The following is a 25,127-nucleotide window of genomic DNA, read 5'->3' on the forward strand; positions in this document are numbered from 1 at the left end:
AATTAAAGTGAATTTAATTTCAATCAACTAATTTGGTCAATTTTTCAATTTCATTCATGATTGAAATTAAATTTTGTTTTAATTCAATTGGAATTTAATTGATTAAATTTTGACCCATCTCTGCTTCAGAGGCTCTGTTTTCAACATATGATTACCCCTACATCGGGTGCCATCTTGGATTGGACTGAACTAGGAGTTAGCCTATGGGTTTTTTTTTTGTTTGTACACAAATCTTATCACTGCAGATCCTGTGCATATTATGTGATCAGTACTGTGTTGTTTAGCGAGGATGGTTAACCCGCCAAGATCTCCGAAGAAGTACGTGATTAACACTTCCTGTTAATGATGTTCGACATCACACAGAAATGGCAATAATAAAACTTTAAAATTTACAAAAAAAAAATAATTGCCGAAATCGCGAAAAATCAATCAAGAATTCTTAAGCAGTGTACAAAATTTAATAGTATGAGATGTCTAACCAAAACTACAAGTTGGAAGTTTATCAAGATATTACGGAACAGTTAATTTTTTTTTTTTTGTAATTTCCTAGTCAGGTGCCAAATTGTTTCGTATTACCCATGTTGAGCCTACCTAACCTTGGTCCAAAACGTTTTCTTCGGGTATTGATTATTTTTGGGCTTCTTAGATGGGCTATGAAAATCACCTTTTATTTTTACTGAACATGTATAATAATACAACATTTTAATTGCGGTAAAATCGTACTATTATTCAAACCTATTTTTTTTTCTGTTAAGATATGGAAACTAATAATTACTATTTATATATACGCTATTGATATACTCGTTGACAGACAAGGTGACAAATTGTTTGAATGTCGTATTATATTCAAAACAAAACAAATAGGTTTTCAACTCACCACGTTATCAGCTGATATAATTTGTGGAATTGAAAGCTAGAAATTAAACTTTGCCTGACATCTGTTGGCGAACTTTAATACTACAATGACTGCGTCATTACAAGTTTTAGAATGGAATGTACTTTTTTTTTGTATGCAACCAAATGTTTTTAGTATGTACTGTCTTTTGATATTTTATTATTAAGGTTTTATCGATAGTTTAAAAAATTAATGAAACAAATAAAATGCATAAGTTTTGTGTAAAACAGCTGCAGTTATCGGACATTTTCTGTTCAGAAATAATTTCTTTTCATTAATCACTCCAATCCGTGCTTGCCTGTTTAGTGCTTAATAATCGATTGCTACTCTTATTAAATCTATTTCTATTCATTAGAACATAATTAGTAGAATTAATGAATGGCGTGATTAGAGGTGAACTTTCTCACAATTCTTCTTTTACCTGTCATTCTCACGCGTTTGATTGGCTGAATTTTCCCATGAAGAGGAAGACGCTTGTTACTTCCTTTTTAATATGCTTTTGAATGAACAAAAAAATAGAGGAAACAGATTAGCTCAATGGTTAGCGTATACTGAATTCCCACGTGGAGATCATGGATTCAGATCCAGTTGCTTGCCCCTTAGATTTTCACTTTCTTCTAGCTCACCTCTCGTAGATTTAGATTTGGATTTTAAAGGGCGGAACGGGACCTATGCCCCACGGTACCGCAGCCACAAGAGGCTTATTCTGCCTTCCCTCTAAGTCTAGTAGATGAAACCTCCCCTTCTAAAAAGGTTGAGGGCTTTCCCTACCAGTTCCTTCTGCGCTATAATCTCCTTTGGTCTCAAGGTACCAAAGATGTCGTAGCGCAGTCTCTCGATTGCAACGCCGTGAGAGGCCGTTTCTTCCTCTTCCTGGCACAATCTGCACACAACGGTTTCGAGCTAATAAGCCCTAATTTGTGCAGGTGCTTTCTGAGCCTGCCGTGCCCCTGTGTATAGGCCTGTAACCAGAGTAATCTGATTTCTGTCCAAGCCCCCAGAGTCTCTCATTGGTTCTTTGTTTACACAGCAAGGGCACATGACACTCTTGCCGTGTTTAACCTCCGGGAAGCATCACCCAGTTCTTTTCATGTTCTCTCTCTCTCCAGAGCCTAGTCTCTGAGAGCCTCACGAACTGCACCCCAGGACAGGCTCTGGGCCAATAAAAGGAGTGAGTGTTGGCTCCATTCTTGGCCAGTCACCTCTAGTAACTTCTCTGCAAATTTAGGAGGCCAAGGTCAAGTCTGGAAAATGTTATGGATCTACTTATGCATAATATCAAGTTTTAAAAAAAGAAAAACTAAAAAAAATCATAGCACACGATTCGAGAAAATCCAAATCCAATCAGTGACGTAGCATTTCCGGTTTTCTCTTTTTGCGCAAAAGTTCATTTACAGGTTCGATGATGATAATTCAGAGATGATCAAATTTGTAGTTTCCGGGATTTTCCTTTTAAGAATTATACAAATTACCCACTTCACAATTTGTAAAACCCCACTGTATTAGACTCAGGGCACCTCAAGACGAGATTCTTTCAGTGAAAGCTAGAAAAAAATAATAATAAAACTGAATCAGATAATTTTGCTTAAGTGAAAGTTAACCAGTTTAAATTAGACTTACTGCTAGAATTAGGTGAGTATGACACAGAATTTTGTACAGTTAATGTAAACAAAAGAAACGGAAATTAGATCAACAATGCTAAAGTAACACAGCAGAAGACAAAAGAGATAAAAATTTCTTACCAAGCTAAGTCACCAATACCAACGCGCTCTTGTTTGTAGTTAAGTGTGTCGCTACTCTTTTATCAGCTGTATTATCGTTTATTTATTTTATTTTGTGATTAGGCATTCATCAGTCCCTATTTTCATTGCGAACAGATAACAATTACAGGCAGTTAAAAATTCAGCTGAGCAAGATATCTATTTATAGAACGCAGCGATGTGGATTACAGAAAATATAAAACCATTATAGCAGCTGTTTTAAATAAACACGTAAATGGGAAACATCTGGTGTAAACATACCATTTTTCTATTACCGTAGTTTTCGTACACTAAATTTATTTAAAACGTAGCATTTTTACTGAAAAGATAACGTTAACTATAATATTATTACACAATGTATGGTACTGTAGCAGGAAGCGATGCGTCACAGCTCTTCCAAAACCCCTCAGAAAGGTGTATTTCCTGAATGTTTCAAACCGGAAAGAGATATTAGGACTCAATACACGATACCCCTGAGTTCAAGATACCTCATGATGAAATTTTTTGGCGATTATCGAACAAATAAAAATCTTCCTTCCGGTTTTCTTCGGATATTCTTCCCCATTTTGGTATGTTCGTGATAAAGCTTATATTTATTGTGAACTCAACATGAAAATTTGTTGCTTGAAGTTTGCTGAAAATAAAATAAAAGTTAAAAATATTACAAAATTTTAATTTTCCTTTTTATAGGAGGAGTTGCATTTCTTTAACGACGACGGCAGTTGTACCGATGTAGTGGTGGAAAAGAATCTTCGAGCTGGAGATTTGTGCTTGCTGTTGGCCGTCAAGAACAGAGTTACTAAAGATCTCTCGTGGAGTATCGTGGAACATTGGATTGAGAATGGTCTAGGTAAGGCAAAGTATTTCATCCTTACAACTTTCAAGTATGTACGGTTAAGGCAAAAATGGAAGAAATCCTGTAATGAAGTTAGTTGCACAATAGGAGCGAGAAGCATGCATTTTGCCAGCTTTGTAATTAGCCGGACTGGAATTGGTTGGGTCTAGGAAATGGGATGTAATTTTGAGAATATGCGGATAGTAGTTGAGCTTCATGAGGTGCGGAAGTAAGGTGGTTAAGAATACTTGGGTTACTCTCCAGGTATGGCGAGGCCGTAGATCTAATGAAGCGTAAAGGAAAGGAAGTGAAGTGACCAATAACCAAGAAAATTCTTGAAAATGTCCAACGTTGAGTTCGATACGCTGGTTATTGCCCCCAAGACCTGGATGGAGGTAACTCGCGAATTCCGCCTTGTGGATGGAGGGCCACGGGGGAAATTCCCAAAATTGTTGGAAAGAAGATAACTTGGAGATAGGGTGTATTGGCTCCAAGAAGTGGTTGGTTATCTTGCCTGCTGGCCTCTTGATCTGGAACTTACCTAGAAATAGAATGAGAAAACAATAACGCTTTGTTATCACTATTTCTTCAAGTTCCAGGAAGAAGTGGATACAGTGGAACTGCCATTTCTGGAATTAAATGCTATTGAACACGAAAAGGCCGAGACGGAGAGTGGATTGGGGCTGGAGTGGGTTGGTCTAAGGAAAGGGAACTTAGACTGAAGGAGCTCATTATTTTCCATTATTGAGCACAACCTTGAAAACAAGTACCAATTAGTAACATTATGTGTTGTTAGTAATTTTATCTGATAATTAGACTGCCATTAAAGCGCTTGGACTCATATCTATAATCGATTTTACAAGCTCCAGAAAAACAGGAAAACTGTCCTAGGTAAGGAAAATGGTGCCATCTCGTTTGATTTTCGCCAGTATGCAAAATAAAGAGACCGATATCCTAACATTTCATTGGGATAAGCTCCTGGCTTCTCTAGGATGAGCACAAAAAAGAAGGGAAAGATGCCAACGGACCTAAGTACTGGATAGTTGAAGGTTTTGTCTGGAGAATTACAACTGAAAGATATGAGCCCTCGATTTTGAGCGAAAAATAGGCCTACAAAGCTGAAGAGTTTCCTCGCTCCATGGGTCGTCTCTGTGGGCCTGGAACGGAAAAGCTTCTTCTACTTTTTTTGGGAGGAAGACTCTCCAAAAAAAATTTCCAGAGAAAGTTTAAAGGATATTTATGGATTCTTGTGAAATTTGCCTGGAGAAAGGGTTTGGTCCACCTAACATCCTCCAAGAATCTGATATTTCATTGTGAAAGGGTTGCTTTAGGAAGACTGTAATGATCCACTACTTCTGGATGAGAGCTGACCTGCGTTAGAGCTAAAATACCTGGGCTATTTAAGCAAAACTTCCGTATTTATTACTTTTCCTAGCATTAACAGGCAATTTATATTGCTCACCATATTTTATTACACTACTTATATGGGAATGTGACAATATCTAAACATTTAGTTTATCTAATTATTAATTTGTTTTTTTAAATCCAGAATAGGAAAAAAATTTAAGAATATAGCTTAAAAATATTGTTTGCCTAAAGTTTTACCCTTGAAACAAATAAACATTCACAAGATCAGCATGTTTTGATGCTAGATTCTACATTACAACGCAATTCAAGTAACTTGATATGTCTGACATCAGACATACTTGGTGTTTATTATAATTATGTAATTTAATCATGGAATATCTTTGTTAATTGCAGCCATTTTTTAAAAAACATACTTTTTCCTTAACAGTAAGTTAACGTGTAAGTTTTTTTTGTTTTGTTTTGTATTGTTTAAGTTATTATTTGTTTTGTTCATTGTTTTGTAGAGCGTGTCCTAGAGGATCACGAAGACGTACTTTCCGTTCATAGACAAACAGAAGGCGGTGCCAAGAAATTTATATTCAGAAGAATACAAAACAAATATGATTTCTTTACAGAACCAGAGGTAATTAAATGAACTTGTGTTTTGTAAAAAGAACTCCCTGTTTCTGTAATCGCCAAACAATTGACTCATTATTTTACTCAGTTTAGAGGGTTAGATTTAAATTTTTAATCCCTAGTGATTTAAAAAACTTCTATTGTTTTTCTGCATATTTAGAAATTTCACATTTTTACAGTAATCATACGAACAAAATACGTAGGTAATATAAATTTAAAAATAAATATAATATTGTTAATGACGTGCCAACTTAAAACCTAAGTAAAACCTTCTTTTCTTAAACAGTCTAATGCTGTGACTAATTCCACGTGATATCACTCTAGAAATTGAATCAACTATTGCGGAAAACTAGTAGATAACTTACTTAAAACTTATTAATATAATTATAGCAACTAAACTACGAGATATCCTACCGTTTCTGTTATTTATTGTAAGTACAATTAACATCATCTTAAAAACAATATTGGTGAAAAATTGAAATATAATTTAATAAGTTTTAATTTTTGTTTTACCATTTTTGCACTCGTAAAACTTTTAAGTTAATTCAGTATTCTTAATTTAATAATCCTAATCTTTTCGTTTAAAGTTAGGGTTTGTCTTTTCAAGTTATTGAATGAAGTATCTATTGCAAAAAAAAAACTTGAATACTGAACGGTTGAAGATAATGTTCTAACACCCTCGTTCAAGCTTTAGAAACAGTGTACTCCCTTCACTTTTATAATAAATGTATACTTGTAACAAATAAGTGTTCAGGAACAGACTCGAATGTAATCAAGTAGTCTTCAGTTTTTTTGAGGAATCTTTGATGTAGCGTGTGCTAGAGGTTATTTTGCTGGAATAAAAGCAATAGATCGAAACTGAAAAAAAAGAAAATCTATTTTTTAGTGCAATAATTTATGTACTTGTTGGTAGTAAAATTCCGGAATAGATCGGAAACAAATTCGGAATAAATGGTATCTTTATTGTTTCCTAGGAAACGCATGCCATCGACTTTACCTCAACGTATCCTCCTTCTTACCCTAATCGGAAATGTCTTTGGATTTTTTAAACCATTGAACAGGATTTTGGTCAGCAAATCCATTTCTGAATCACGCACCACTACATTTCCGTTTGCGGATAGCGGCTATCCAATCCCTATTTTGTAGATAGTGCAGTAGTACTCGGGCACAGATTTGTGATTTTATTCGTCGATGTCACATTGGCCATTTATTCCGCCTTCACATTTTTGAAAACAACGCTGGGCAACTTTTTCACTAGCCCAACTTCATGGTTTTTAAAAAGTTCTTCAAATTGTTGACTCTGAAGTATAAATATAAGTGTTCAGGAACAGTCTAAACTTAAGATTATTTTAGTATAGGTTTGAACTTCAAACAATTGTGGATGGGATTTAAATTCGTAGTACTATTTTACATTAATAAAAACTTTTTGCTTTCGAGATTTCTCCCAAAAAGTGCAGTTGTGACTAACAATTTATCTTTTTTACAGACATTCTTTCCTACGGACATGGTTGATCTCAGAAACTGTGATGATTCGGATAACGAGAGCGGACAGTCTGCTGTTATAGATGTAAGTTTCTCTGCAGTTATAGAAAATCAAATACATACATATATATTCTATAAAGTAACGTAATTTTTTTACATTGGTTTTAAGTTCAACTACCAAATCAGATGATGCCTTGGAAAAGCGAATAGCAAATGCTTTACTGTTCAATTCCCATATTAATAAAAAGTCTTAATATAAGTCCGAGACAGAGAATCGAACTCAGTATTACAACACAGCTTTGCGGCCTTCTATCCGCTCTGCTACTTTCGCAGCCCACACTCCCACATGAATAATTAGTAGTTCTTTAGAATGTCTCCAAAAAGATTAAGGCAGGTTAAGATTGTCTGAGCAACGATGGGATAAAGGTCTGAGCTATGCATCAGTCTAAGCAACAATACGCTAACTAAACTCAATGTGCAAGCAACACTCACAGGGGGTCTTGAAGAGGTAATGGTACCAGTAGATGGTCTGGGAGGTTTTGGTATATCCATTCTATGCGCATAGAAACGGACTGTCCCAGCAGATTCTGCATAGGGACTGCAGGCACTGGTGGGACACAAAGCCAACTTTAAGAAAAGCTTTAGAAGCTAGGGCATTCAACAGGTGTTGTATGTGGAAAAGTGCTCCTTCCAGGATTTAAAAAAGGCCCTAGGGTTCTTTCTTCAAAAGTAATAACTTGAAAGCAACTGATTGGTAATTGAATTCAATTGAAAGCAATTGATAGATTATCTTTCAAAACAAGCCCCAGAGGGTTGAGAGTCTGGAGATTTCTTTAGCCATTTCCGGCGGTGGTAGGAGGGACGAAGCGGACTGCGATTTTAATCACACTTTTCTTTATTACCGAAAGAGTTATCAAATGCTCTCTGTTATCGTCCTATTAGAAATTCGTTCGTCAATTCTGCTTTTTTGCTTTATTTTGCTGTGTTTAATCTTTTTTTTTTTTTTTTTACGAATAAGATTAAAATTTAACAGTTACGATCAGTGAAAGATGAAAATTAGTTCTTATTAAAATTCGTACAATATGTTTATGCCAGTGATCATGGCTTCCATTGCAATCGAAAAAAATTTAATCTCTCTTCCAGTCTCAAATTTATCGTCTCAAATATATTTTCCAGACTCTTCTTCAAACCACTGAAGAGTGTCCGTCTATCTTCAGCCAAGTTTGTATGCAGGAACCTAATCGGACGTCCTGGGTCAAGACGTTCCTATTGCTTAAGGATAACAATCTATACATGTCTTCTAAGGTAAGAGTACATGGTAACTGTTAATTCTTTCTCTTTTTAATATTAATTTTCTTTTGAGCTGTGAACTTGTAATTTGATCTCGAGGATAATTTGTGCTTTGCTCCTCATTGCTCTGGGATTCTTAAAAATAAAAAAAAAGAAAATTATTTTAGTTACTTTTACCATAATATTTCGGCGTGAGATGGCAAGGCTCTTATCAAATAATGAGTCAAGCAGAGAACGACACAAATATAGAAACCATTTGTGTCTTATTGCGTAATGGAGATTATCATCCTGGAACTGGGGAGCCGTCCAACAATTTTATGTTGAAGATTGTAACTCGTAAGTCCTTCGTTGTAGTTGAAAACGGCACGTGGTATTGTCTCATCAGCTTGTATCAATCCCCATTGTCATCCGCGTCTCTAATATCTGTTCCGCATATTCTCGAAAGTATCTCCCATACTCAAGCGATGATTCAACTATTTGAGAATATTCATTCGCTTGAGCGGACAGTGTTGATCTTTTCTCACAGATTAAGTTCCTTTAATACAAAAACCACTTTGTACCGGTGTTTATCGACCTTTTTATTACAGCAATTGTATCTCTTGTCTGTTATAATGTTTCCACCAATACTTTATTTGTATATTCGGTTTAAATTCCCCCTCACTAGACTTAAAAGAACAGAACTAAACGGACACTATCGTCTACTTAACACGTTTGCGGACGGCTACTCCATATGCAGTACTTTCGCTTTGTTCTAGTGGGTCACTACTGCATTTGCAGTGATTGTTGTATGAGTCTAATTGCAATTGCAGTAGCTGACTCTTTCGATTGCAAAATTTTTTTCTTTATTCATATATTTTTGGTGCTATATAGTAAGATGTATCAAAAACTTCTTGTCCAATTTCATCTAACAAACCTGGAAATTGCATTTACGGAGGGTGCTCATATCAGTACCCTAGCTAAATTCAGGCCGTCCGCGAATGTGTTAAAAGACTCTTAGACGATAAATCAAAACTCTCTCTGGACAACAAAAGACTGATTTATACTTATATTTTGAAACCCATCTGGGCGTATGGAATAGAGCTGTGGGGTTCAACCAAACGCGCTCCAATCTCCAAAGGATTCAATCGCCACAATCTAAAATACTTCGAACTATCGTAAACGCTCCATTTTATGTATCCAACGTGACTATACACACTGACCTTAACCATTCCTTTTGTCACCACATTGTCGCTGAAAACACGATACAGAAGACTCCAGTTCAGCCTGCAATCTCTCATATAAATCCTCTAGCTCAGCAGTTCCCAATCTTTTCGCATTAGTGTACCCCCCTTCACCCCTTCACCTGATTGTTTTCTCAGTGTTTTTATATAAATAAAATAAATAATAGTATTCTCGATTTTACGTATTGTAACTTTAAATTAACAGCAAAACAATCTGAATATAATGTGTCTTGTAAAGAACATACACATATGATATGTTCCTATTAAAAAAGTCATCTATGAATAGGTAAACATTTCCAACCAATAACTATTGCGGGGGTCGTAAATTGAAACAGCAAAGCGTTAATAAAGGAGAAGTAAATTATATGCGCGCCATGTCTAATATTAGTCAAAACTAAAGCAGCATTTTTTCGCAATTTTTATATCTTCCGCCATAATACCTTTTTTGTGGTTACCCCTAAACAATCTTTCGCGTACCCCAGATTGGGAACCGCTGCGTCTAGCTCAAAATCTTTTCTTCTAGAACTCTTCCTGACAAGACGTCTTAAAAGACAGTGTGGCCTCGTGATCTCTCCAGTGAAGAGAGTGGACTAACCATCACCAATATTTGGGAGTGTTACCACGGGGTAACTTCTCCACTCGTTACCTTATCATTTGTTACTCGGTTATCACGGTTACTTATAGCGCTAACGCGCTGATTGTAGCATAAATAGACGCAAAAAAAAAAAAAAGGTTTACATTCGAAACCATATTTACAAATTATATTTATCGTTTTCAAGATACCGGAAAACAATTTAATCCGGAAAGAGGGCAGGAAGAGAAAATAGATTTATTATAGAAGTGGTAGTGACTTTTTTTTTAATGAGCAATGTGTGAGCAGGCTTTATTTTCGTAAAATATGTTCTTATTAGCCTCTTTAAAGTGGACTATTAAAATAGAAAGCCTATTCAACATGAGATTAAAACAGCTGCCCAATGTCAACAGTAATACCCACTAGACTTATTTATCGCTCTCTGTTCTAATAACTTCACTCATCTGTAGAAATGTTCGCCAGCCGTAGTAAGTAATCGCCTATTTTTTCAGGCGGAGCTTAACGTCCAACTACCACAAATTAGGTGTCGTGGACGGAGGCGACTAGCAAACATACTTTACTGTAAAGTTCTCATATTAACAATTAAATAAAATCCAAGGCCTAAGACGGGGAATCGAACCCAGTACCACAATGTATATCACGGTTCGCCAAGAACGATTTTAATTGAAAAGTTCACCAACATGAAAAATTTTTCTTTCTCCTTATTATTTGGGTCAAAACTAACCAAAATCCACTGAAAACCAAATCGGTTTACGTTGCGGATTTTTTTTTTTAAAATTTTTCAGGTCAAAAAACGGGAAAAACGGCTCTTTTTTACACTGTTAAGGCTAATGAATGGAAAAACAATACAGTATTTTGCAAAACCAATGCAAGCATTTTGAAGCTGAGGGAATTTCCGTCAGAAAAATTATTTGGGCTCTTTTAATCCAAAAAGTTTCATTAAATGAATTTGACTTGGAAAATTTCCCTTTTCCCGGTGTATAAATATTGTATTTTGCAGGAATTTTTCTCATTTTTGAAAAGTCCCATTCCCTTCCACAAAAAAACGATGATTTATTTGTTAAGTAAGCTTTGAAATGCGAGAAACACCTTGTTTTTGCCTTATTTTGCTCAAAAATGTCTTTTTTATTGATTTTGAATGTCGAAATTTCATTTTTATCATTTATAAAATACATCAATCTGTCGGAAATTCCCTCAGCTTCAAAATGCATGCATTGATTTTGCAAAAAACTGTATTGTTTTTCCATTTATTAGGCTTAACAATGTAAAAAAAAAAGCCGTTTTTCCCGTTTTTTGACCTGAAAAATTTAAAAAAAAAAAATCCGCAACGTAAACCGATTTGGTTTTCAGTGGATTTTGGTTAGTTTTGACCCAAATAATAAGGAGAAAGAAAAATTTTTCATGTTGGTGAACTTTTCAATTAAAATCGTTCTTGGCGAACCGTGATATTTGTTCGCCAGCCGTAGATGAACCCACAAATTGTGATTGGCAGACAGAAAACTTCACTGTGGGCAGAATTTGAGTTCCAATAGGTCAACCGTTTTGTAATAAACTGTTGCACTCTAAGGGACTTTCCGTACTCTAACTTAATTCTGTAGAGCGATGTTTCTACACTCAATGTATTTCAGCATAGAATAATAATTTATTTTTTCTCCGCCACAAATATAAATTCTTTCAGTAAAGGATTTCTAAAGATAATTTATGAGTTCTGGTCCAGGGCCAGACTACGTTGTCTCTAATTTTGAAAAGAAATTAATCATCTCTTTTTTTTCCCCTCTCCTATTTTTAAAATCTTGATTTAGTTTATTTTCCCTAATTGAGACAAACGTTAGTAATTCAGAACTGTTGGCTGGCGGCCATTTTCTTTAATCTTCATTGTTAAATACAAAGCACATAAGACGATTTACTTACTGGTGGTCGACGAGATAAACGGAAATCTCTTTGTAAATTTGTGCCTCATTTAATTTTGGAACTTATTAGAAGACAAGAGAAGTAAGATAAAGAACTATTACTTTGCAGTTTTCTAAATCTATTTAAAAAAAAAAAGTCTGTTGTGAACGCTGACACGAATTTCCCTAACAACAATTCTCGAGTTGTTGACTTTCAGCAAAACTTGGACTTACACCTCAAAATCCAGAAAACGTAAGTTCAGAGAGAACCATAGGAAGTAATCTCAGTAAAAAAGGGGAAAAAAATCTTGAAATCGTTCCCCTTATCACACAAGCCGTACCTCACTTCAATGGGAGGAATACCTGCCTCCTCTTCCAGAGTCCTTTAAATCGAATTGTCCTAGCTTTAGAACTTTTCAAATCATAGTTGCGGACCATCGCTAGAGCGATTGGGATCAAAAGTTCAGAGGAAATTTGATCTTCCGGAGGATCTTGCTCGCCTACATCACAGTCCGGCTAAACGTAAAGCTCCAGCTTTCCGGGATATTTGGTTTTAAGGAACATTTAATGAACACCCACGCGGCCAGTTTCTAAAAAAAACAGAAACCTCTTCTCGGCTCGGGGGAAATTTCAATACTAGCATTGCCACTGAAAATCCTAAATTGAAATATTGAAATATAATTGATATTTTTCTTACGATAGTGTTCAGACAATAGCCATGATTTACAAGTTTCCAGATCTAGCGAGCTTACACTAAGGGCATTTCATTGTTGTTTCCAGGTACACGTAGTGGCCAAATTCTTGAGGCAGTGGAAAAGTAAAAGTGATTTCTCTTACAAGCCTCTGGATGAACAGGACGGCAATAAGGTAAGGGAAGTTCCTGTAGTTTGACATTGTGGTGCTCACTTCTTGTTATTCTTGTAATTTGACCAATTTGTTGCTCTCGAACGAGGAAGTATGTGATTGTGCAGTTTCTGTATTTCTAAAAATTTTTTATTGGAAATGCAACCATTTTCCTGCATTGATTTTTCCATTGGACTTTTTTCCCCCCAGAACAGCTCCAAAGACTTTTCTTTTAACTTACTACACTAAATGCTTACGTAGAACTATTGAAATTCGCTCCGGAAAATTCATGTAAGAGTGAGAAAGAAAATCTGCCGCCCTGAAGTGTGGTCCTCTACTGAATTGTTGTTCGCACTAGATATAGGCTGGAGCTTCATACTGTTTAGGTCACTGGTTGCTATTAGCAGATTGCATTCAGAAGTTGAATGGCTGTAATTTTTCCTTCTTAAACGCCAATTTGCCAAGTCAAATCTGGCTGATGGTATGACGTAGTGGTTCCAGCGCTTTTCACTCTTTTTTTGGGTAATGACGACTTCTAATGGTTTTGTCTTCTTTTTACAACTAACACATCTATATGGTTAGATCCGTAATGCTGGATAAGTCAATTATCCGACGCAGCAGGCGTGTTTATCGTATCCCTGACCAGCTCGGATTTTCATCCATCATTTGGTGTAGAGATTTCGACTTCACATACGTTACCGTCGCACACTACACTGCGGGGAAGTTAAGCTAAAGAAGGGATTTGATAGAGCCTTTGATGTGGATAATTTTCACGCCTTCCATTATCGCACTTCAGGAGTGGAATCTATTCATTAAAAAAAAAGTGCATCAAAGTGCATTGAACTAAAAGAGGGTCTAGATACATAAATGCATTTTTGATCAAAAAAAAAAAATCTTTCACTAGCGGTCCAAGAACTTCTCATCTCGCCCCCTCAAAAGTAGTAAGAAAGTAGGCCAACTTCAAGGCATAAAACTGTAATAAAGTGTCCATCAATTGGTCACTCTGGTAGTTTGCATAATTTACACATTTGTAAATAGAATACTTGTAAAACTAGAATTGTAAATAAAATTTGTAAGAATATCCCAGAATAAATGGGAGTTTTTTGGTAGCAAGAGTGAAATCTGAATCTGCTTATAAAATCTATTTAGCATATAAATAGCTCGATTTTATGTAAATCGCTTGCTTTCTTTGCAGTATCATCGAATAGTAAGAACACAATCTGGACTGAACACATTCGCACGACTTCCTTGTACTACTGCTAATCTCAAGGTTACCTTCGGGGAACCTAGTTCTTTCTTTCCATTCTACCAGCGAACGAAGACGTTGTAAGCAGAGCAGATTTTGAAACAAGAAGTATCTGTTTTGGTTTTGGTACAGATTGGTCTCTCTCTCTTCCTCTATGCACGCGTGTGTGTGTAGTGTGTATTTATAGTCACACAACAACGAAAAATCACAGGAAATTGAATCTTGATCTAGTTACCACAATAGAGCACATCACAATAAGGTTTCCTGTGAAAATCAGCCCGCCGGAAACGCCATTTTTCAAATTTTATTTCATTTTGAGTTGGTGCGAAATTTTTATATTTATTTATTTTTTAAGGAAAATCCGATAAAGGGCACTACTTCCTCTAAACTGCCATTATAATAAGGAGGAAATGGGAAACTAAATTTTCCAAATTTGAACTAAATTGGCGGCCTGAAAGTGCCACCTTACTCTGCGGCTAGTGAGAGATGGTGGTAGGTTAGATTTCCTCTAAATGGCCAGTTTTCTGTATAGTTCAGCCCTTGTAAGCTATGTGGTTAGCGTACTGGACTCCCACGCGGAGGTCCCGGGTTCGAATCCAGCTGCTGCTGACCCTTAGATCTTTCTCTTCCTTAGGAGCTTCTTACAGCTCATTGTCCGGCGATGGGCAGTGCTGTTTAACGAGAGAACACTGTCCGGAGACCGGCAGTGCACTGAAAAAAGCTCCGGGCGCTAATAACCTTAGATGTTGACGCACCTTAAATCATTAAAAAAAAAAAAAAATTACAGTCCTTGTGTACTTTGTGCCCGGGATGTTCGCGCGGGACAGTCACTGAACTAATCCCTAATTCTTATTAAATATTATTCTAGTGATGAGACCCATTAATTTCACTAAAAATTTATTATTAGAGAAATTTTTGCCACCATCGTTTCCTCAAAAAAGTATTTTAAAGTATTTTCTGTAAAAAATCTATACATATAGATCTACATCCATTTCAATCCTCAGTATACCAAGAAAATCAACGGAACCGCATTCGAGAAGAAAAGGAAAAGAAAAATTGATTTTTTAGTGAAAATGGCATTTCCGGTAAGGATATTTTCACCCTAAAGCGTGCATTGTCGGTCCCGTTGTGACACTGAAAGAACACTTTTATCAAAATATAATCGTTCTGCTATTTGCTTTTTGGCTAGCGCTAATCGACACAAACTTCACAATGTATAGAGCTACTTTTACGCATACTCCGGTGGACCTCAAATCATATATTCTCAAAGAGAACTCAACTAGCTCTCTGTCTGATTGCAATACTTCTTACCAACTAGTAAGAGGTTGTGAAATAGGAAAGAAAATTGATCTGAAAGAGTAATTTTAAATGAAGCAATGATATAATGTGTAATATTGATCTAACGTCCTTGAATACTGACCTATAGCTAATAGAGAGGGTCGGGAACAGCTGATATGTGGTTTGCCGCTAGCCGCTTTAAACATTCGTAACGTATCCGCCTGCTCCCTATCACTTGGTCCTAATTTTTCTGGAATAATAGCAGAGGAAATGTGAAAGGGTTGATTATAGACATCTGGTCGCCAGCTGCGGGCATTTTAGGAGCCTTATGGGTCTTTTATTATAGAATTCACGGGTGCTGTATAAAAGACTTCTTATAAAAATTTGCAAAAATTGTTTTCTTTAACTTGTAATCTTCTTCCTCTTCTAAGAGGAAGTACTATTTCGTGCAGGGTATTGCCGGAAATGCAAGTTTTTTTTTAGATCAACAGAAAAAGTTATTCTTACTAATCGGTTCGCTTTTCAACTATATCATGTGGCCAAAAGAGTCGCAAGGAAGAAAGAATAATGCCAATTTCAGTCATATTTTATATTTTTGCCAAGCTTTCGACCTATCAGAGCTTTAAGCCCGCACACAAAAACCACAAAAGTCACAAAAACAAAAGAGCCACTATATTTAGTCATTTATTTAAGGGTACTTTTTGGTGTAAAAATGATAAGATATCCTTTAAAGACATTTTCAACGTAATGTCCTGTCACGAGACTGTATAATATTATCGGACTAAATTCTAAATTTACGGAAAATCGAGTACATTATCGATAAGATTTTTGGTCAATTTTCAGCGATCTTTTGATAATTGTGATAATCTTGCTTGAATCTTTCCTGAAGAAAGATAACAGAAGTTATACTGTAAGCTCTAATGTGCCATTTCAGTAAATTGTACGATTCTAACATCTGAATAATATTTATGCATACGAAATTACTAAAGAAAGATCCAGAAACGGAAGGATATCAATCAGTTCATCAGAAATACCATTGAACGGGGGTCTCTTCCTTAGATTTGAAACTCTAGTGGAAAATCGCCCGCAGCTAAACACTTGATTCTTAAGTAGCGCATTGGAACTGGTTACTGGGAAATTGAATATTCGAAAACTGTTCAAATCGCTTTTCTCTAGGAATGAAGGGGTGGGCTACACTTGAAGGTTTCATTTCTTATTTAGTGCCAGGTTCCAAAAAAACTGGTGATAAAGTTAGTAACTTACATGTTTTTATAAAATTATTGTAACTCTATGTCGTACGCGAGTTGTTAATGCCCAATTTTTGTATTTGTTATGAGATTACGATTATTAAATAAAATTGCGCAATTAATTGGATAAAAATAAAATTTATTATTAATTTCTACAAAAAATTATGTCCTTTTTTAGTGAAAGCTTTATGGCAGGCACCCCTTTTAATATATTTTGGCCGAGGTTATTGAGAAGACAATTGGCAGACGGTCGGCTATCTTCGACAGTGTTCGCGAACAGCTGTGCATGCGCGTTGGCCGCTTAGCGACAACAGCTGGGCCTCGGCTAGGGGGTTCAGTGTGCCCATAGAGCTCGTCGTGAGAGGTGTATTGCTAACCGTAAGGCGGAGCTGTGTCCCCTTGTATCCTCGCACACCGGATAGGGGCCTGGGAAATAATAGCTAGTATTTCCCTTCTCTAGCGCCTATAGTCTTTCCTAAATAGTACAAAAGTCTGTGATATAATTTTTTTTGTGGTGAGTACTTTTATCTTCTTTTCTTTTCTCAGCTGTGTTTAAATATTTGTATTCCTTTTAAAAATGAATTCTAAATAATATAGTACAAGTAATCTTTATCTATGTAACAAAAATGTTTTTAGCGTATAAATTAAATTAAGACACGATAAAAGTTGAAGTCAACTGACTTTACAGATAGCTAATTCTTTCCTTTAAAAAAAAAATAACTAATAAATAATAGTAATAATAAATTTAAATGTTTCTCCAACCGATGAAATAATTATATTCCCGAAGATAAGGATTTAAATAATCAAATATAAATCAAAATAGTAATAATTCTTGCATTACATGAGAAGTTGGATGTCATTATGGTGTTCGGGAATGGCGGGCAATGGTCGTTGGTTTTCGCTAATTTTTAGCTAGCTATAACGGATCGTTTAGAAAGTTTGTTTTTTTTATGTGAGGGGGCTACTTCAATTTTACTTTCTCTTACTAACTGAGGAAAGTGCTGCAATCGAGAGAATTTTTCGATTTCTAGTTTTCCACCAGAAATATCCGGTTTGAGGTCTTCTTGGTGTGAAAAAGTGATTTTTAGAAAATGGACACTCTCTTGATATGTATGTGAGCAAAATATAGCAGAAAGCCGAAACTTTATATTTAAATTGGGACCCCAATCACGAAACCTGATTGCTGACTTAAATATCAAAATACCTGCACCGGTATTTTCTAAATTCTCTCCATACTTCGTATTTATAACTAAAGTTTCTACTTGAATATTTGTTTTGGAGGTGAGTTCAAATATAAGTCAGGAGTTTAAAGATTATACGAAAAAGTCGTGTGTGTTCACATTAATTTCTTTGACGCATCTTCTTTTACATAGTAAAAAGGAAGTATATCGATCGTGACACATATTTCGAAATTAAGTTTTTTTCCGGAAGTAACATGTTTAAGAAAAACCTAATGTGAACACTTAAAAAGGAAATTGCACATAGCTGATTTCCTGTTGAAGAATTTCGTAGATAAATGCAGAAGATTCGTTCCTCACTGATATTTAGACAGCCCCCCCCCCCAATAAGCTGTAAAACTCCCGATTTAAAGAGGCCGGGAAAAAATGTTGGCAATAAACAACCTTTGGGGAAATTTTTGTTTCCCTCTAAAAAAAATGGAATCGTGCGTGAGGTACACAAGAAGGTTACAGCTTACAGCTCTTACAGTTACAGTGTGCCGTTTTAGTGCAATTTATGGTTTCATTATGTGTAAAATATTAAAGAATCGTTCTTTTCCAGAATTTTTCGATTTGAAGAAAATCCATTATCATTACATTGAAACATTTCTCAAAACTTAAATATAAAGTTCACGATGGGGTTATTAGTTCGGGATACAGTCGTCTTTGGTATACATATCTTGTATTTAGGCTATTGAATCAGGCTCCTAAACACGTGAGTTACAATTGTAATTATTGATTAAGAGAATGTTGTAGAAGGGTTTTCACACCAATTTTTATTTTTATTTATATTTTTAAAAGAACATTGACCTTGTGGGTTTGAAACAAGAAAATAAGTCCATTTGGCAAGTATGACGGAACATTGTACTTAATGGCAGATAACTTAATGGAACTATCGCAAACACTTATTGCGTGCGTAGAAAAATTATTATCTTAACGGTTTTCCTTTTTATTTTTTAATTCCTTAAAAAATTTTTACTAAAAGAATTGATAAAGGTGAAAAGTGGTAATTTCCGTGACAGGAGAGGAAAAGCCACAAACTAATAGCTTTCTTTTCTACTACTTTCAGGCTTAATTATCTACTTATACATGATAAATGCAATAGTTTCGATTACAGGCTTGCATAGATTGGCTTTTACCGACATAATCACTTATCAAAGTGGCATGTGTGTAATTTAGGGCAGATTTCACGGCATAGTCCTCTTGCTTTTGTTTTCATCATTAATGGGTGGTTTTCGGCGAATTTCAGGCCGACAGTAGTTCAAACTCGCGAGTTTTTTTAGTTTTCATTAGTGACGTTGCTTGTATAGTTTCTCTTTTAGGCTCCAAGGCTGAGCCTGCCCAAACCGTTTGTTGGTCTTTTATAAATACTTCAAATGCAGCTTAGGTAAAGGGGTAGGGAAATTAAACTATGTATGTTCTACGTTTAAATGAAGCTTGAAAGTTCAAGAATTAAACCAAAGACTGACGCATTTCGCAGCCTTCTGCACATGCGCTACTCTCAAAAACTAGTTGTAAGCTGTTATTGTTTGATAGTGTAAGGTATATCAAGAGAGATTGATTCTGTCTACATGATTAGCGGTCGTGTGAATGTTCATTCCAGATTTTTTAAAAACTTATTGCATCACTGCAAAGCTGCTCATTACTGCAAAGTTGCGCATTACTGCAAAGCTGTTCATTACTGCAAAGCTGCTCAGTAGAAAGATAAAAAATAATATAAACAAAATTTATTTTAAGGAAGATTGCTAAGCAGGGCGCCGTTTCTCACCATTTATAGCGGTTCTGTTCTTTATTAAAAGTTAAATTAAAAATGCTCTTGTTCGAAGGAAACAATGAGAATCTTCTATTTTAAAAGTAAAGTTCGTGTGAGTAATGCGCTAGATTTTGCACAATAAATTATGATAAACGGTGAATAAAGAGATAATTATTAAATAAGGACTACGATAATGTGACAGTGTCATCTAGATGAGTCACTCCAGGTGCTATATCTAATCGAGCGTCTGACAGTAGCCTGGGGAAATGGTATTGTGTTGCCCGCGTACACCCAGTTCATTCAGTCCAACTATAACTGTGACTTTGATGTGATTAAATAGAAGGAAGATATTTGGTGTTTCAGTGGTGGTCCCGTGGAAGTGCCCGTCTAGAGCACCACTGGTGGGTAGGTAGGTAATCCATATTTAGAGCCGTACATCTTGGTTCGGTCTCTTGTCAACCACAACAACTGTCTGTCTCTCATTCTCTGGCCTGTTACAGAAATAAATGACAGCCTTCTGTAGTATAACAGTGAAATTTGCCCATTTTAAGTATTTTATTAGCGTAACTAAACGTGCTGTTCACTTCCTCTTACCCCTGTAAGAAATGGAAGTATTGCTATCGAATCGAAAGTTTAGGTTTCGAATTTTCCCAGGAAATGATCAGTTTCGAGCCCCCCCAATTGAGTCAGCGAAAAGCAGTGTTGCCAGAAAGTTCTGACGAATGAATTTCAATTTTTTTTTTTTTTTAGAAAGTTGGTAATTCTTAAAATTTAATAATTAATTTTTCGAAAACACCAGATTTTGTTTTTGTTACGTAATAATTAGCCATTAGTGATGTTTTAACAATTATTCTCATTGCAAAGCACAGTAATTAAGGAAAAGAAAGAAATGACTGCATTAATATTTACAGAAATTATTTATGCAAATGCAATTATAATTTTAAATCAGATTCCACTGCCTGATGTGTTATTTCCGGTAAAATTAATTTTCTATCCTTTTTTTTTTTGTTAAAGAGCTCTTCAAGATTAATTAAAATTTAACGATCTAGTCTTCATGGTCGTAAGTTCTCTGTTTTCTGTTACTCACCCCCCCCCCCCCCAGCTAGGTGAGAGGAAGAGTTGCGATGCTTTACAAATTTTCTTTTTCGAATATTGACCGGATATGTCCGTTTATCAGTTCAATGAATCGATTTTTCAGATTTTTTTTTATAACTTTCTCGAAATTGGCTTCTTTTGTTTTGTAAACTTGGCGTATCGATTGCTTAATTTAGATCTATTATTATCATTTTTTTTTTTTTTTTTTTTTTTTTTTTTTTTTTTTTTTTTTGGCGCATCAACAGCTGAGGTCATTAGCGCCCGGAGCTTTTTCCAGTGCACTGCCGGCCTCCGGACAGTGTTCTCTCGTTACAGACAACACTGTCCATCACCGGACAGTGAGCTGTAAGAAGCTCCTAGGAAGAGAAAATCTAAGGGTCATCACATACAAAAACTGATTGGTATTGAAAGTCTTGGTAAAATTTCATGTTTAATGAGAGTGGAATGATTGGAAGTGAGAATTTACTGAATCTCTTTTCGATTTTTACGATTTCTCGAACACCAATCGAGTTGTGAACTCATTGCGGCCAAGACATCATGTCCACACCAAATATTAAGTACAGTACGATTGGGTCGATTGCTGCACTAACTTAAAAGTGATGCTAGTCTGGTTGATCCGTAAAACTTAAGACTGCAGTTTTGAGATCTTAAAGCTGGGGGCCTGGCCTGGAGATCTTAGCATGGTGCCGCCGAAAAAAATGAGTTATTTCAATCACAATGTTCTATTTTCCAGATAGGAGGTGGTGAAGATGATCGGAGTCATCAAGATTTACAACCGTTGGCCGATCTCAGACAGTACGAGATATACTCGTGCTTAAATGCTAAAAACCAGCTCAGAGCGCCTACAGAATTTGGTATCTGCTTGCGGCGTACCACGGAAGACGATTTCTCCTCCAGTATCGTCCTTTCTTGCGAGTGTGCGAGGGATAGGACCTGTTGGTTAACAGTCATGAGGCTTGCCAAGGTAATTCAAATGGCCATTTCTAGCTTATGTCCTATTTGGGCGATGTATATGTGGCATAAATGTGGTCTTTACTTCCTTTTTTTTTTTTTTTTTTTTCTAAGAGGAAGCCTTTGATTGGGTACAAAAGAAAGACTTCCGAGTCTTGACGTCATTATTGTGTTTACAAAGTCTTCTGTGTGTAAAAGTGGCCTGCACCAGTTCTTAGATTTTCCATAAATCTCCTGTAATCATCCAATGCTCGTAGAATTATAACTTTTACTTCACTAATTTCTCTAGAGAAATTGATTTCCGGACAGTACTAGGGTCGGCTTCCGCTGTAAACTGTTACTTTAGTGTTCTATACAGTTTTACAAACGATGAACCCAGCTGCTGACCCTTAGATTTCCTCTTTCTAGGAGCTTCTTAGAGCTCACTGTCCGGTGATGGACAGTGTTGTCTGTAACGAGAGAACACTGTCCGGAGGCCGGCAGTGCACTGAAAAAAGCTCCGGGCGCCAATAACCTTAGATGTTGACGCGCGCCTTAAATCATTAAAAATAATAATAATAATAATAATAATGTTGGTAGAACTATGATTAAATAATTGATACAGTTTGAAGGATAAGTGTGATTTGAGAATTGTCTTATGTTGTGCAAGTTCTCTCTTTAAATTAATTTATTTACGAGCAAATCTATCGACTATCACAAATATGATGGACAGTTACGATGAGGGGATGAAATCTTCGCTTCAAAATACCTTTTCAGTATACATATTATATGATTTTTCCGACCTTTAAAATGTAGCACAAAACCTGGAGAATCTTAGATAAGAAAAAGCCCATTAGTGGGATCACAATCTCTGGTTGGCGCACACTCGACTAACTATCCAATTTAAAAGCACATATGTTCTTTTTTTTTTGTTAATCATTCAAGGTCGAATGTTTGTTGCATGTTTAATGCAATTTTATTAAACATATGTTTCATATTCAGCTATTTCCACTACATTGCATCTGTGAATAATTAATCAAAGGTTGAATAAAAACAAAAATACATATGCTAAATTATAGTGGATATTAAGTGACGTAATTAATCCACTTACTTCTGAAACAGGAAGTGCACAAATAGGTTTCTCGCCGGATATGGCTGTTTTAATTTCTCTCGGATTGAAAAAGTTTTTTTTTTTGCAAATGTATGTGCGTCTGTAACAGCTCAGAGACGAACCCCAAAACGAAGTATACTCGTACATTGATTAGGACTCACTTTAGCAACCAAAGTTCTTTTCTTTTGATGTCTACTAATATTTATTAACAAAAACATAGAGAAAATTGTTGACGTAAGAGACAGGTCGTGCCGCAACTCTTTACCCTACTTTCCACAAATATTTTAAATTAGTTTTAAGGCATTATTCTTGCCCATTAAATAAAGTTAATTACGTCCAATGTAAAACGCCGCTAGCATTTTTGAGAATTCCAAGTCTTAATTGGTAATACACTTTTAAAATGTCTTCAATTGTATTTCAGAATTTAAATTATTTTTACTTATATTTATTGTTTTAGTTATGCAATTTAGGAAGTCATTAAACTAAGCGACACAAAAGCTCTTTTGTTATATGTACTAGACTTAGTGGGACAGTCCTCGGCTGAATGTGAAATAATTTTCCATTGCCCCAGGCAGAGTGGGAGATTATGCAATACCTCACTATAATTGTCACTATATACGTTGACTGGAGGGCAAAGAATACTTATCAAGAAATCTTTTCTTTTCCTAAATTTCCTAAATCTGATGTGATTTATACTGAAGGATTTCTTTAAAAAAAACCACAAATTATTATCGATTCAAATTTTCTTCAATCATATTGCATAGATCGACCTTGAACTAATGGCCATTTTTCTTTCTCTAAGTAAATGGTAATAAGGAACTACTTTTTTTTTCAATCGGTTGTGGTTCCTCTTGGAAATTGTGTCGGTCAGTATATAACTACTGGACGAAAAATCGTTTTTCAATTTCGATATATCAAATGCCACTATCGCATTCGATTCAAATCAGCTAAATCGGAAGGACCAGATTAAATATCTATGGACTTCTCGTCCCCCCCTCCCCGAAAATGGTTGCAGTTTATTTTCTGTTGCTGCAATTGGTAAAAGAGGAAATATAGCGATCCTGATCAAATTTTCCTATAATCCCATTAATTCCAAAAAAAAAAAAAAAATGTTTTTTGAAAAACAAAGTCACAGGAAACTGTGAACTTCGTTTTAGTCTAGTTAGTAATTTTCGAACTTGGAGGAATAATTCTACAACCGGAAATGCCAGTCAAGTGAACGGAAATTATTCCCTTTTTTTTTTTTGAGATTTTTTTCGCTAAAAGAGTTATTTTTGACTAATATGTTGTTTCATTAGATTAGTAATTAGGTAAATGTTTTAAAAATCGTAAAAATGTAAAATATAGAACATCAAGTGTTGAACGAGAGAAAGTCGACTGATGCGGACACTTTCAATAAAGTGAAGTAAAATTAAAGATGATTTGAGAAAGTAATTATGTGAATTTTTAATGTCAGATTTGTTTTAATCTGCTTTATTCATTATTTATCGTAACGTTTGATTCAGATATTTTCGGAGTATTTTCTACAAATTCAAAAAAAAATGTACTCAGATTATTGGAATAAATTGTATAAATGTTTAATTATATCGTTTTAAATTATTCAGGACAGTTAACATAGCACAGATGGCTTGGGGTAGGTTATCTGAAATGTGCAATCAATAACCTAAATATAACCTATCCAAATATAACCTGCTGTGTGTGTTGCAACTTCACGTAGTGTGGGATAAGATACTTGTTTCTGAGTTAATAAAAATTTAATTTTTTTCTTTTTCAATTCATTTTTTTGATTGCAATAATTAAACCGTAATAAATAAAAGTAATAATATTTATATATATAAAATTACAAAATTGAAAATACCTGTTTACAGTACGGAAAACAGCTTAGAGAGAATTACAAGGCCTTCAAAAATAAGCAAGAATCTGTCAACTCAAAGGAATACAATAGCTTTGCAGTACCAAATGTAGGTTTAAAAACTTTTTTAATATTATAATAAAACATAAGAAAATCATTTATTTTGATGATGACTTTTTAGTTGTACTACATGAATAGGTATGGTTAATGATTTTTCCCATATTGTCTAAAATGGATGCGTTCAAAAAGAGTTCTCTTTTTATATATTTTCTTTCATATATTTTTTTTCTTGTCTGCTCTGACATTGATGGATGACACTAAATGGACTCTGTTTTTTAATATATATTTTCGTTTGGTGATTCAATTCATCTGCTGACAGTGCATATAAATAGTCATTTTCTTGTAAATGGCAGAACTTAAGTTGAAAAAAAAAAACCAGTGTTCTTAAATTTTAGTTTTAATGAATTTTTGTTGCCAAATATTCAGTTTCTAATCATCATTTATGCAAAGCATTCCTTCAAGTTCTCTTTATAATGGAATCTCTCAAAAAATTTAGTGTCACACAAAAAATAGAGTTCTCAAAATTAAGTGAGACAATATTTCTGGATT

General features: G+C 35.2%; 1 protein-coding gene across 6 annotated transcripts in view; it reads left to right on the top strand.

Annotated features, from left to right (window-relative positions):
- The window catches only part of LOC141450247 (growth factor receptor-bound protein 10-like), a 123,779-nt gene that overhangs the window by 93,909 nt on the left and 4,743 nt on the right, over nt 1-25,127 (top strand). For 5 of the 6 annotated variants that reach the window (XM_074120452.1, XM_074120456.1, XM_074120451.1 and 2 more), the window contains 7 exons: nt 3,346-3,505; nt 5,362-5,480; nt 6,960-7,040; nt 8,132-8,260; nt 12,727-12,813; nt 21,359-21,589; nt 24,535-24,627. In XM_074120452.1, coding sequence (XP_073976553.1) covers nt 3,346-3,505; nt 5,362-5,480; nt 6,960-7,040; nt 8,132-8,260; nt 12,727-12,813; nt 21,359-21,589; nt 24,535-24,627 — 900 coding nt within the window. The remainder of the gene's footprint in view (nt 1-3,345; nt 3,506-5,361; nt 5,481-6,959; nt 7,041-8,131; nt 8,261-12,726; nt 12,814-21,358; nt 21,590-24,534; nt 24,628-25,127) is intronic. The other variant, XM_074120457.1, reaches the window with a different exon arrangement.

The sequence above is a fragment of the Rhodnius prolixus genome, unplaced genomic scaffold, assembly GCF_049639745.1.
Source record: "Rhodnius prolixus isolate KJV_2025 unplaced genomic scaffold, Rpr scaffold_2, whole genome shotgun sequence".
Lineage (NCBI taxonomy): Eukaryota > Metazoa > Arthropoda > Insecta > Hemiptera > Reduviidae > Rhodnius > Rhodnius prolixus.